We start from the raw sequence: 12,772 nt of genomic DNA on the forward strand, positions 1-12,772 counted from the left end.
TGTCCATCAGTGGATGAATGGATAAAAACCTGGTATATATATATATATATATATATATATATGGAATATTATTCAGCCATGAGAAAGAAGGAAATCCTGCCATTTGCGACAACACGGATAGACCCTGAAGGTATTACACTAAGTAAAATAAGTCAGACAGAGAAAGACAAATACTGTTTGATATCACTTATATGTGGAATCTAAAAAAGCTGAACTTGGACTTCCCTGGTGGTGCAGAGGTTAAGAATCTGCCTGCCAAGGCAGGGGACATGGGTTCGAGCCCCGGTCCAGGAAGATCCCACAGGCCACGGAGCAACTAAGCCCGTGCACCACAGCTACTGAGCCTGCGCTCTAGAACCCATGAGCCACAGCTACTGAGCCTGTGTGCTACAACTATTGAAGCCCGCGTGCCTAGAGCCCGTGCTCCACAACAAGAGAAGCCACCGCAGTGAGAAGCCCTTGCACCGCAACGAAGAATAGCCCCCGCTCGCTGCAACTAGAGAAAGCCCGTGCGCAGCAACAAAGATGCAACGCAGCCATGAATAAACAAACAAATAAATAAATAAATTTATTAAAAAAGCTGAACTCATAGAAACACAAATTAGAATGGTGGTTACCAGAAGTTGGGGGTTGGGGGGAAAGAGGAGATATTGGTCAAAGGATAGAAACCTCCAGTTAAAATATAAATAAGTTCTGGGGATCTAACGTACAGCATGCTGACAATAGTTAATAACACCGTATTATATACTTGAAAGTTACTGAAAGAGTAGATCTTAAATGTTCTCACCCCAAAAAAGAAAGGGTAATTATATGAGGTGATGCAGGTGTTAGCTAACGCTATCGTGGTAGTCATTCTAAAATAGATAAGTATATCAAATGAACATATTGTACACCTTAAACTTAAATAATGTTGTTGGGCTTCCCTGGTGGCGCAGTGGTTGAGAGTCCGCCTGCCGATGCAGGGGACACGGGTTCGTGCCCCGGTCCAGGAAGATCCCACATGCTGCAGAGCAGCTAAATCCGTGAGCCATGGCCGCTGGGCCTGTGCATCCAGAGCCTGTGCTCCGCAACAGGAGAGACCACAACAGTGAGAGGCCCACGTACCGCAAAAAAATAAAAAATAAAAAAAAAATAATGTTGTTAAGTCAGTTCTCTTTCAATAAAGCTAGAAAAAAACAAAGCTGGCACTCAAACCCCGCTGGGCTCACTTCAGGTTCAGACCCTTCCTACCACACCACACTACACCACACCCCATACTCCCCATCAAAACATCCTACTAGCATCTTCATCAAGTTCTGAGACTCCAACTGCTGACTTGCAATGCTACTGTAAGGATAAAATCAAGTGGGCACAGAGCTTAGCACACAAACAGAGAATGAACAGTTACCAAAGCAGCTCTATTTTTATGAGTTTCCAAATATCTAAAATAGGTTGTTGGGTTTTTTTTTTTTTCTGTCATCTGCAGTATTATGATAGCTCTCTGAGGCCCATAGGATACAGTTACAAATGATGAAGAAAAGTTTGAGTTGCAAAAAATGTACAACTATTCCGGATTGCAAATAGATTTGTTTCTAAATATAGTGAGCAATGTAGAGCTCACTTTTTAATTCCAAATAACGGTGGTATTCTCATCATAATATAAATAGATGACAAACACCTGTAATGTCAACGATGAATATTGTAAGTGAAACATACAGCTAGAGCAAAATACCCTTAGTTCCAATATCAAAGATCTCAAAAGACAGTATAGTCAGAAGGAAGTGTGGCCTTGGAGCACTCAGGTAGAAAAAGACCAAGGGAGGGGGTAGTGAAAACAATGACAAAGGACACAAGTGAAGTTCTAAGGGGCTAGTTAAAGAAATACGGCGCTCCTTGCAAGGCAAGACCACTTTTCTATATGCACAGAAGACATAAAAGTGAAAGTGATGAGTTGGAATAGATATTATTAACTTTTAACTAAGTTACTCTTGCAAACAACACACAAACTCACCATCCACCCAAACATCTCAATTAAGAATGTATAAAAGTGCATTCCTTCCAGCTTTTTGTCAGCTTTGTATCAAATGATTCAAATAGCTGAACTAGTTCAAAGACTTTACATGGAATAAATAAGCCTGGGGCTCATTTTGAGCTTTCTGTAGAGATACTAAAATGGTCTTTTTTTTTTTTTTTTTTTTTTTTTTTTCCTGCGGTACGCGGGCCTCTCACTGTTGTGGCCTCTCCCGTTGCGGAGCACAGGCTCCGAACGCGCAGGCTCAGCGGCCATGGCTCACGGGCCCAACCGCTCCGCGGCATGTGGGATCTTCCTGGACCGGGGCATGAACCCATGTCCCCTGCATCGGCAGGCGGACTCTCAACCACTGCGCCACCAGGGAAGCCCTAAAATGGTCATTTTTAATGTCATCCATCTTCAGAAAGAAGTAGAGCTGGGCATAAGTCTTTTAAAAGCCAAAAGTTCCCCACTCCCAGCCAGGTAGGCAAGGTCATGAGAGACTGGGAAACAAGCTAAGGTCCTCCACAGACAGGAAAACATTAATTAGGAATTCATAAACTAAGGTTACCTTTACAATTATACTTCTAATGTGAATTATAGTCAATTGTTAGTTTAAGGCTGACTGTATATTTCATTACTGCTCTCAGCATGAAAAAAGTCCTGGTTATACCTGGAAATTCAAACACACTTTATTCATGGCCATCAAAAACCCCAAACAATGCAAACTTTTTACTTGGAACTAATAAATTATTTGCTTTGATAAAGTACAAACAGAACCCTATATTACTAATTTTTTGACAGCCCTTTCCTCAAAAAAATTAGCTGGTGATCAGGTCTCTGCTCATAGTGAATTTCACCCTTTTAAAAAACATTCTAGACTCGTATCTCTTAAACTGTGCTCCTTGGAATATTAATAGCTTGGGATATGTCTTCCATAAAAAGAGACTTCGGCGACCATATAACGTACTTTCTTAATTTTCAAGTTCACATTTTAACATTTCTAAAATGGAGCTTCTCACAAACAGTGTCAAAAAATTTTGCTAGTTGAATCTTTTTCCCCTTTAAAAAAAACTATTAAATTAATTTAATGGCATCTTAAAATGGAGGGAACATGGTCAGTTTGTAAAAATAAAATTTTTATCACTTATACGATTCGCTCTGCACATTATCTTATTAAAGGGCCTGAAAATCCTATACTTTGAAAACAAAGCTGTTTACTTCACTTAACCCAGTTTTTCCCAAATATATTTGCCCATTGATCCCTTCTGGCATAGAACTCATAGTAACATTTCATGAGACTAATGTTCTGGTAACACATTCTGGTTACTCCTTCATTACCCTTGGCCAAGACGCTTTGCTCATCAGCTTTACCAAGACCCAGTGACAGAAGCCCTTCATCAGGAAGTGAAGGTAAACATGTTTTGGGATTGACAGAACTGAATGGATAACCTAAAACTCTCTGTAGAGGGAAAATTCCAAATGGGTCATAGGCCGATTTATTCTGCTTGGGAAACATCTGTGGTGTATTCCTACTGATTGCTTTCTCCAACAAATGATGCACAGCGTTGTCTGTTTCAAATGCCTTTATGATGTGAGAAGTGAATAGACTGAATTGAAGCCATCTGCATCATAGGATGGCACACAGTGTTTGGTGAAAGGAGTCCCTTTACATTTCCTAACATTTGGGGAAAGATAAATCAATAATTTTCTAGGACTAGTTCCTAAATTTACCTGATCAGCAAGTTTCTGTTTGTGCATTCCTGTAAAATCGAATGATATAAGTCATATGGCAAAATAGCAGGTGGCAGGAGAGTGTGAGAGCAGACACACAAAATGGAAGCAGTGACATGGCACTCAGAGATACAAGGGTCCATTTTCAGGCCCAGAATAAGTCCTAAATAAACTCATGTCACACCGCACAATATTTATCTAGCAATACCCTATTAGCTTAGTTTTTAGCAAAAGTATTGAATATGGAAATAAAGCTAAAAGCTTACCACATGCCTTTTGAAAGACATACTCAAGCATTGTCTAACAGGTGCACCTGTGTAACGGTCACCCGCTTCTCTTGAATGAGGAGCATCAGCATTACCTGGGATCTTATCAGAAATGCCAGCTCTCAGGCCCCATTCCAGACCTACTTGGCCAGAATCTGACTCGTAACAAGATCCCTAGGTTATTTTATACACATTACCATCTGAAAAACACTGGTCTAGGGAATATACCCTTTGTCTGACTTCCTATTTATATTGATTGAGGCCCAGATGCTGTTAATTTTATGAAGACTGATAAATTGCAAGTTATTTTTGTCCACTAGACATGCAAATGATTTCTGCCTGGTAGAAAAGACAACTTCAAGGTTACAGTTCTTTGCCCTGTAGAACATAAAACATTTTGCACCTTGTTCCAGGATTCTTTCTTCCAGTGACTAGATGGTCTGTCTCTCAAATTCTTCTTGGAGCTACATTTACCATCTTGCTTTTCCCTCATGACTGAGTTAAATAAATCTTTGACACATGTTCAGCATACATGTATGACAGTCATGCTTGTGACTGTTTAAAGTTGTAATTCAAAACCAGTCACCTCTCAATAGCAATAAGATACTTATTTCTAATGAAGATGGTAATAGCCGTCCTTTCTTGGGAAAAATAGTCAGTTATCCAGTAAGCAGTAATTGAGAACCTCCAATATGATATAAAGATGAATCTAGCATGGGCTGGTCACTCAGCATGGTATAGTATAATGTATAATCTAACTTTAAATACAAGGGCTGGCAACTGAGGGCCTAGAATTCTGGTTCAGCCTGCAAACATGATTTGCAGCCAAAGAACATTTTGTTTTATTTTCACTTTTGAATTTGAAGGCCTTTAGGTGTAATGTAATGTGTATTCTCTAGTTCTCCACAGGCTCCAGTACTCCTTGTTATCTTCTATCAGGCTATTTCACACATACTGGCTACCTGTCTGGCCCCTGAAGGCACTTACGATTACCGTCCTTAAAGAAGACACTAATCTATTAAATCCATGTAAACCAGTACTACAGTGGGAAATGGCTGGTCCGAAAATTACAGCACACGCTATGCAACCCTTTTGGGGCATCTTTTTGCATATCTATCATGCACAGACCCTGGACAGCTATGATGAGTATGAAAAGGGTGCAGCTGCCAAATCCAGCGGCCTTATTCATTATCCACCAGAGGGCAAATTATTTACATGTATAACAATGCATTTCACATACAGTTACCAAGCATCATCATCAATTTCTTCAGATACAAAAGAGTTTCATTTAAACGGTTCTCAGGGAGTAGACACCATGCCCACATAAAACAGCAGAGATAGCTTCATTCTCAAAAATGAGCATTATTAAAATGTCAAAATAAATATCATGCAGAAATATAGCAAGAAGAGGCAGTAGGTATAGGCAATCACCTAGTCCCTCTGAAATCAGACCCAGAAGTTCAGAAGCAGCTTTGAACAAAACAAGAGTTTGGAGGCGCCCATGATGTTTAGGGGAGGCTGTTTTCTGCCTTAGATGGATTGGTTGACAGCACATCACAGAAAGTTAAGTGTCTACTTTCACCAGGCATGACTCTCTTTTTCATAAGTGCTTAAATTCACTAAACAAGGAAAAGCAGGCACTATACAAACAGAGTCATTAACAATATAAATCTCACCTAGAATAAAGGAATAATATGGGCTATCTCATTGTTCTGCATAAATAGCGATTTCTGTGGTTTTCCATTTGTCCTCTCTATGGATTTTTCTCCTTTGGTGCATCTCATCTCTCATTTTATTCTAGTACTTTTTCAGGGGACTTAATGAACACAACTCTGAGGAAATCAGCTAATAATATCTCCATTTCTCATCTGGACAGCCAAGAGGCCTCGCTAACCACCACGCTTCCCCTACCATTGGACTTTTTACCCCTCCCAGTGAGGGCTTATCTCTTAATCTCTTAGTCCTTGCAATGGGGTCCTTAAATTGGTCTTCTGGCTTTAGTCTATGGCTTGACAGTCACATCCAGTAGGTTATTTATTCCTGGGTTTACTGTGAAACTGCCTGGCTGGAATCTGTGTTTTCTTTCAAAACCAACTTCCAGCAGTTTTCTGTTCACTTTGTTTTTAACTGAGGACTGGGACGTGGTTCTAGAAGTCAATGGCAGTTACAGTATCATTTCAGAGAAAAACCTCCCTAGCTTCCTCACACTGAGCCCATCTTCCTCCATATTCTCCCCATCACATGGAAGAAGCTTTCCAAATTTCTCCTTGGTCTGCAAAACGCTTTTCCAAGTAAGTGGGCAGTCTATAACATTGGAAAATATTGGACCTGCAAGGCTTGTGAGAGACAGGAAATCAAAGAGAGCTGAGGTAGGGGCAACATGCAACATCAGGAAAAGAGAAATGAGTAGATCAGGCAAGACCTTGGTGAGGCACCATCCCTAGCCCGAACTTCTCCACTGCATTTAGAACAGACTCAAAATCTTTTCAGTCTTTTGAAAGTTTATACTCTCTTTAGTATAAACTTTCAAAAGACTTAAAGTCAAAGCCACTATGAGGTTCCAGACATGTTGGCTCCCTTGGGAGACCCTTGATCCTCCCTAACCTGTCACCAATTATTTCTATACAGAGAAGAACCTCTCTGCTGGTCCCTGCCCAATTCTGAGCCCCAGTCTCCAACAATGAACTCAGAATTCACACACACTTAGAAGACTGACCTTAAATCCACTTCTCCTACATATCTGCTTATGTATGTAAATAAAAGTTAACACTGACTCTGGGTTTTCTGTATTTTTGTGTACTAGATCATGAGTTCTTTGAAGTAAGTACAACTTCTTTGTCTTTTCCCTATTCCTACCTCATGGTACCTAGGATTCTTTAGCCACTTAAAGAATATCTGTTGACTTGAACTGGCTTCTACAGAAAAGCAGGTACATTCTAGGCAAAGAACAATTGAAAAAGAGGACAAAAGAAAGTGAGAGAAACAAGATTGATGATCTAATGATCTCGAATAGATGGAAGTGTTTTTGGCTACTGGGGCTAAGGCAATCCATGGCCAAGGGTGTTGGAACCATGCTTAAGAATATAAATTCCAAAAGAAAACTTACTCATCCTCCAAATTCACTGGCCCTAGTAAAACAGGTTTCAAGGTTCAATTATTAGTTTTATCTTGCAAGTGTAAAAATAGAAACAATAATGGTCCCCCAAAGATATCCATGTCTTAATCTCCAGAACTTGTGAATATGTCACCTTTGCAGACATGGACTTTGAATGGATACCTTTGAATTATCCAGGTAGACCCCACATCAGTCCTTAAAAGCAACGGTCAGGGGCTTCCCTGGTGGTGCAGTGGTTGAGAGTCTGCCTGCTGATGGAGGGGACACGGGTTCGTGCCCCAGTCCGGGAAGATCCCACATGCCGCAGAGTGGCTGGCCCTGTGACCCATGGCCACTGAGCCTGTGCGTCTGTAGCCTGTGCTCCACAATGGGAGAGGCCATAACAGTGAGAGGCCCGCATACCACACACAAAAAAAAAACCCCAAAAAACAGGATTTATGTTGTGGTGCTTTTAAAATACATCTACAAATAATTTGATGCTCCTTTCTCCAAACAGTGGAGATGAATTCTCCTCCCCTAGAGTATGGGCTGGAGTGAGTCCCTTCTAATGAATAAAACGTGGCTGATGTGATCAGCATATGATCAAGCCACAAAAGGCATTACAACTTCCTCCCTCCGTAACTATCTCTGTCTGTCTGTCTCTTTCCTTCTCTTTCTCTTTCTTTCTTTCTTTCTCTCTGTCGCTGTCTCTCTCTCTCTCTCTCTCTTCTGAAGGAAGCCTGTTGCCAACAGCCACATGACTGAGTCATCTTGGGAGAACTTTCCCAAATCTGAAGACATCTACGGGCTCAGCCCACATCTTAACACCAACCACAGGAAAGTCCCTAAGGAAAAACCACTCAGCTAAGCTGCTCCCAAATCTCCGAACACAGAAACTATGAGATAATAAATGTTTATTGTTTTAAGCCACTAAATTTTGGAATTACTTGTTACACAGTAATAGATAGCCAATATATGTGAGATACAATCCCTAGAGTAGAGGTTACAAATTGGAAGCCTAGCTCCTAATTCAGTCTACAAATATATTTTCCTCAGCTTGTAATGGTAGATTTCTTTTTAAGAGCCAACATTGAAAAATCATTAAATTTCGCTTAGAAATCTAGATTTCCAGCCTCTCTCAAAATTTTGGAGATCCAGCCACACAAAGGCCCACATTCCCATCTGGCAGGCTCCTGCTGTAGAAGAGGGATGCTCTCCTGAGTTCACCTCAGTCCCCACTCAACCCTACTCATCCCCACACTGATGCCAACAGCATGGCTTCTGCACTGCTATTTCTCTTTTAGTAGAAAAATATTTCTCAGTTCCTGTATGTCTATCAAAATTAGGAAACAAAAGGTATACTGAAAGGGCTTTGCATCTTAAGAAATCTAGGAGAACACTTGTTTCTTGGTGGGAGTGAAGAATATTCCTACATGCCTAATACGCCATCAATGTGTGTCTGTGTCAAATACACACAATTTAGGATCCTGTGTTTTCTTCCTCCAGTACCTTTGCTCACTGAGGCTAACAGACTGGACCCTGTAGGTAAGTGAGTTTGCTAAACCTGCTCTTTCTTACTCGGGGTTCCTTGAAATGGGGCTAGGATGAAGCATATGAGCTTGCTAGAGCTGGCTCTTCAGCAGCTTAAAGGTAGCCGTCAACATTACACCTTTCCTCTCATACCGATTGTTTTGAGAAGAACCTTGCTGAGACCATAGTATCTATTAAATCTTTTTCTGGGGCTTCCCTGGTGGCGCAGTGGTTGAGAGTCCGCCTGCCGATGCAGAGGACACGGGTTCGTGCCCCGGTCCGGGAAGATCCCACATGCCGCGGAGCGGCTAGGCCTGTGAGCCACGGCCACTGAGCCTGCGCGTCCGGAGCCTGTGCTCCGCAACGGAAGAGGCCACAACAGTGAGAGGCCCGCGTAACGCAAAAAAAAAAAAAAAAAATCTTTTTCTGGTTTTGCACTTATAATAATTGTTTAGCATGAGCTGCTTATTGCTACCTCAAATTCTGTCTGACCAAACCCATACTGACTAATCAGAAATAATCCCAAGTACAACCTCTACTTTACCATAAATGTATAATTTTCAGTATTGCAAATGTTTCTAGGAAATAAACACTGAACTAGAACAAGAGTTGGCAAATTGCAGCACACAGGCCAAATCTGGCCCACCGCCAGCTTTAATAAATAAAGTTTTATCAGAACACAGCCACACTTATTCATTTATGTACTGTCTGTGGCTGCTTTTACACCACACTGGCTGAGTTAAGTAGTTATGACAGAGACCTCATGACCTGCAAGCCTCAAATATTTACAATCTAGCCAATCCCTGAATGAGAAGGATAAAGTACAAAGATTTTGACAGTTAATAGGCCAAGAACACATTGTGCTTCAAAGGAACACACATGGGGAAAAGTAAAGACACCATGCCCTCTCCAGAGTGTTTGCCTTATCACTCATAGTCAGTAACTCTAAAACTTTCTTTACCTTACGAATGGACATAAACAGAATGGGTTTTTAGGTTGAAAATGAACTCACTGTGGCTAGTTTCTGAACGTCTTCATCTGATGCTCCCAGAGATGCCAGGCCTATTTCTTGTGAAAACTGAGCAAACTTAGGATCCGCAAGTAGAGGGACATGTCCCAGGAGTTCGTGACATGTGTCTCTGAAAAGAAAAACATCACAGAGAAATGTTAGACAAGTTAAGCTATCACTGGCAGAACAAGACCTAAAATTCTAATTATAACCTTGCTACTGTAATTAATGTTACCAAATTTCACCAATCCTAAGATTTTTTTATCAACTCTGAAATCCAGATACATCTTACAACCATGGCATCTTAAATTATATGATATACGATATGTTAACAAAATAATAGTGACTACTACTTTCAAGAGCATATCATATGCCAAACATGTGTTAAGTATTTTATTACATGCACTGTCTCTTTGAATACTCAAGAGAAACTTGAATTAAAGTAACTTATTGGTGCAACATTCTATAGACCAGGGGTGTGCAAACTACAGCTGCAGGTCAAATCTGGCCTACTGCCTGTTTCTGTAAATAAAGTTTTATTGGAACACAGCCATGCCCATTCATTAATGTATTGTCTATGGCTCCTTTTGCCTAAAACGGCAGAGTTGAGTAGTTGTGACTGAGACCATATGGCCCACAAAGCCTAAAACATTTACTAGCTGGACCTTTACTGAAAAAGTTTGCCGATTCTTGCTACAGATAGTGATAAAGCCAAAACTTGAATCCAGCTTATCATGATTTCTAAACTCTTGCTCTCAACCCTTAAGTTACACTGCATCCCATGTTACACTTTGCAGGGCACTGGGAAACAGCAGAAGATCCTATTGTCATCAACAGATGTCTTTTCCCGTGGACCATTTATCCATCTATAACACAAGCAACTCTTTTGAGCCTTCACACTGGAAGACCCTCCAAGTCCCCTGCTTTGACTAGCCTGAACTAGGCAATAATAGAAGTTTACATCCTCTCTCATTTGCCTGTGCTTCCACTTGGAGCCAGAGACCAGGCAAAGGCAGGTATGTGTCACAATGAAGCAAGGCGGATGCCTTCCTGAGTCATTGTCATGAATCACAAACCATTTCCTGATACCAAGCTATCCTGGAATATATGACTCTCTGGAAATGAATCAGCAGGCAACAATATTTTATTTTCTTGACAAAAACTAATGAGCCAGGGAGTAACTGAAAGATGTTTCCTAATTTCACCTGGGCTCCTTGTAAGTGTATCACTTCAAATAGATGCTATAACATAAATGCCAGGTACTACCACCAATATCACAAGTATAAAGTTAAGTTGGATGGTCATGAGGCTGAAGCAAGGGAATGGTGGTCAAGGGCAGACGATGGGTGCCAACATAAGACATATGGCATTACTTGGTCAAAAAGTTCTGTTCCCACAGCTCAAACCACATGCCCAACCCTGGCCAGCCCCTTCCCAGACACATCAGGTTGAAAAAGCAGCCAAATGAGAATACGTGGACATGATACTGAAAGAAACTCCAGATTCATTCTCTATCAACTGTGTGCCAACAGCCTCCTTTTTGTATAAAAATTGAATTTGTGGAAGAGCATATGTGGTGTTTACTCTCCAGTCATACTCCTTAAGGTGGTGAATCAGACTCATTGGATTTTAGGGCATAAGGAGAATTTAAATGTTATCAGAGCCCCTCATTTTACTTATGAAGAAATTAAAGACAGAAGGAGGAAAAATAGAAAGCTAACATAGTGCCTTCCCTGGTGGCGCAGTGGTTAAGAATCTGCCTGCTAATGCAGGGAACATGAGTTCAAGCCCTGGTCCAGGAAGATCCCATGTGCCACGGAGCAACTAAGCCCATGCTCCACAACTACTGAGCCTGCACTCTAGAGCCTTCGAGCCACAGCTACTGAAGCCTGCGTGCATAGAGCCCGTGCTCCGCAACAAGAGAAGCCACTGCTCGCTGCAACTAGAGAAAACCCGTGCACAGCAATGAAGACCCAACGCAGCCAAAAATAAATAAATAAATAAATAAATTTATTAAAAAAGAAAGCTAACATATCCTGAGCTCTTATTATGTGCTGGATACTGGGCTAAATGTTTTCATATCCCATTAGTAATTTCATCTTCACTTACAAAGAAGTCTTATTATTCCCATTTGATAAATGGGGAAACTAACATTCAGTAAATTTAAGCATTTTTTTTCCAAGGACACACTGTTAATAAGAGACAGAGACAAGATTTGAAATCAAATTCCTCTGACTCAAAGCTGTGCTCCTTCTGTTCTATTAACTTACAAGGTGGAGTAAACAAGAAGGGCTGGGCGGGGCACAGCTTCAGTTGTGGGGAACGTTTAACCAAGCTGGTTAGCACAGGTAAAAATGGAGCCAGTGTGTCCTAAGTCTCTTTTCCTGCCACTCAGTCCTCAACCCTCCAGATTACCCGGGGAGCCTTTTTAAAAATACCAATGACTGGGTGCTACATAAGAGCAATGCAGTCAGACTCTCTGGGACAGGCCTGAGCAGCTATATTGTTTTAAAAGCTCGCAGGGTGATCATAAGACACAGGCAGGGTGGAGACCTCCTGTGGTAACAGACGATGCTCGGAACACCCTGAACAGGCTTCAAGCAACTAGTACTTAAAACTAAAGCTAAATGTGATTATGTAATTTTGAGCTGCCCAAATTTAATGCCACTAAAATTACATCATACAAACTTACATACATACTGAGGAACAATGAAAGGTGGTAAGGAAAGCTCACTAGGTAGCAAGTTACTCCTCCACACGCACTTGACTCAGAGATCAGTTAAAGGTGTTTGATTCAGCATACTTCTACGCTGAGAGTGGACCCTGTAGACTCACTCCTGTGCTCAGTTTTTTAAAGGTCGTGCAGTCTGCACCAATGTTGGAATTGAGGGGCCCACCATGGATAAATCTGAGTACCCCCATTGTAGCTTATGATGTAAATACTAAAACACCCCTACTGAACCAGGCAGAAAATATGACAACAATATTTTCAAAATTAGACCAGATGTCAAACTCCAGGGAAATACTAAAGATGGTGAGTATTAGCTCATGGTATGAATAAATAAATTAAACAGTAGCTAAAAGAACAACTATTGTGGCCAACATGTATTGAATGCTTCCGATGGGCCAGGCACAGTGCTGGGTGCTTC

The 12,772-nt window shown here is 41.1% G+C and overlaps 1 protein-coding gene across 1 annotated transcript in view; it reads right to left on the reverse strand.

Moving 5' to 3' along the window:
* Positions 1 to 12,772, reverse strand: part of TPH2 (tryptophan hydroxylase 2) — a 96,673-nt gene that overhangs the window by 27,506 nt on the left and 56,395 nt on the right. Inside the window, exon 8 of the mRNA XM_060111783.1 lies at positions 9,627 to 9,753. Coding sequence (XP_059967766.1) covers positions 9,627 to 9,753 — 127 coding nt within the window. The remainder of the gene's footprint in view (positions 1 to 9,626; positions 9,754 to 12,772) is intronic.

This window comes from Mesoplodon densirostris, chromosome 11 (assembly GCF_025265405.1).
Source record: "Mesoplodon densirostris isolate mMesDen1 chromosome 11, mMesDen1 primary haplotype, whole genome shotgun sequence".
Classification (NCBI taxonomy): Eukaryota; Metazoa; Chordata; class Mammalia; order Artiodactyla; family Ziphiidae; genus Mesoplodon; species Mesoplodon densirostris.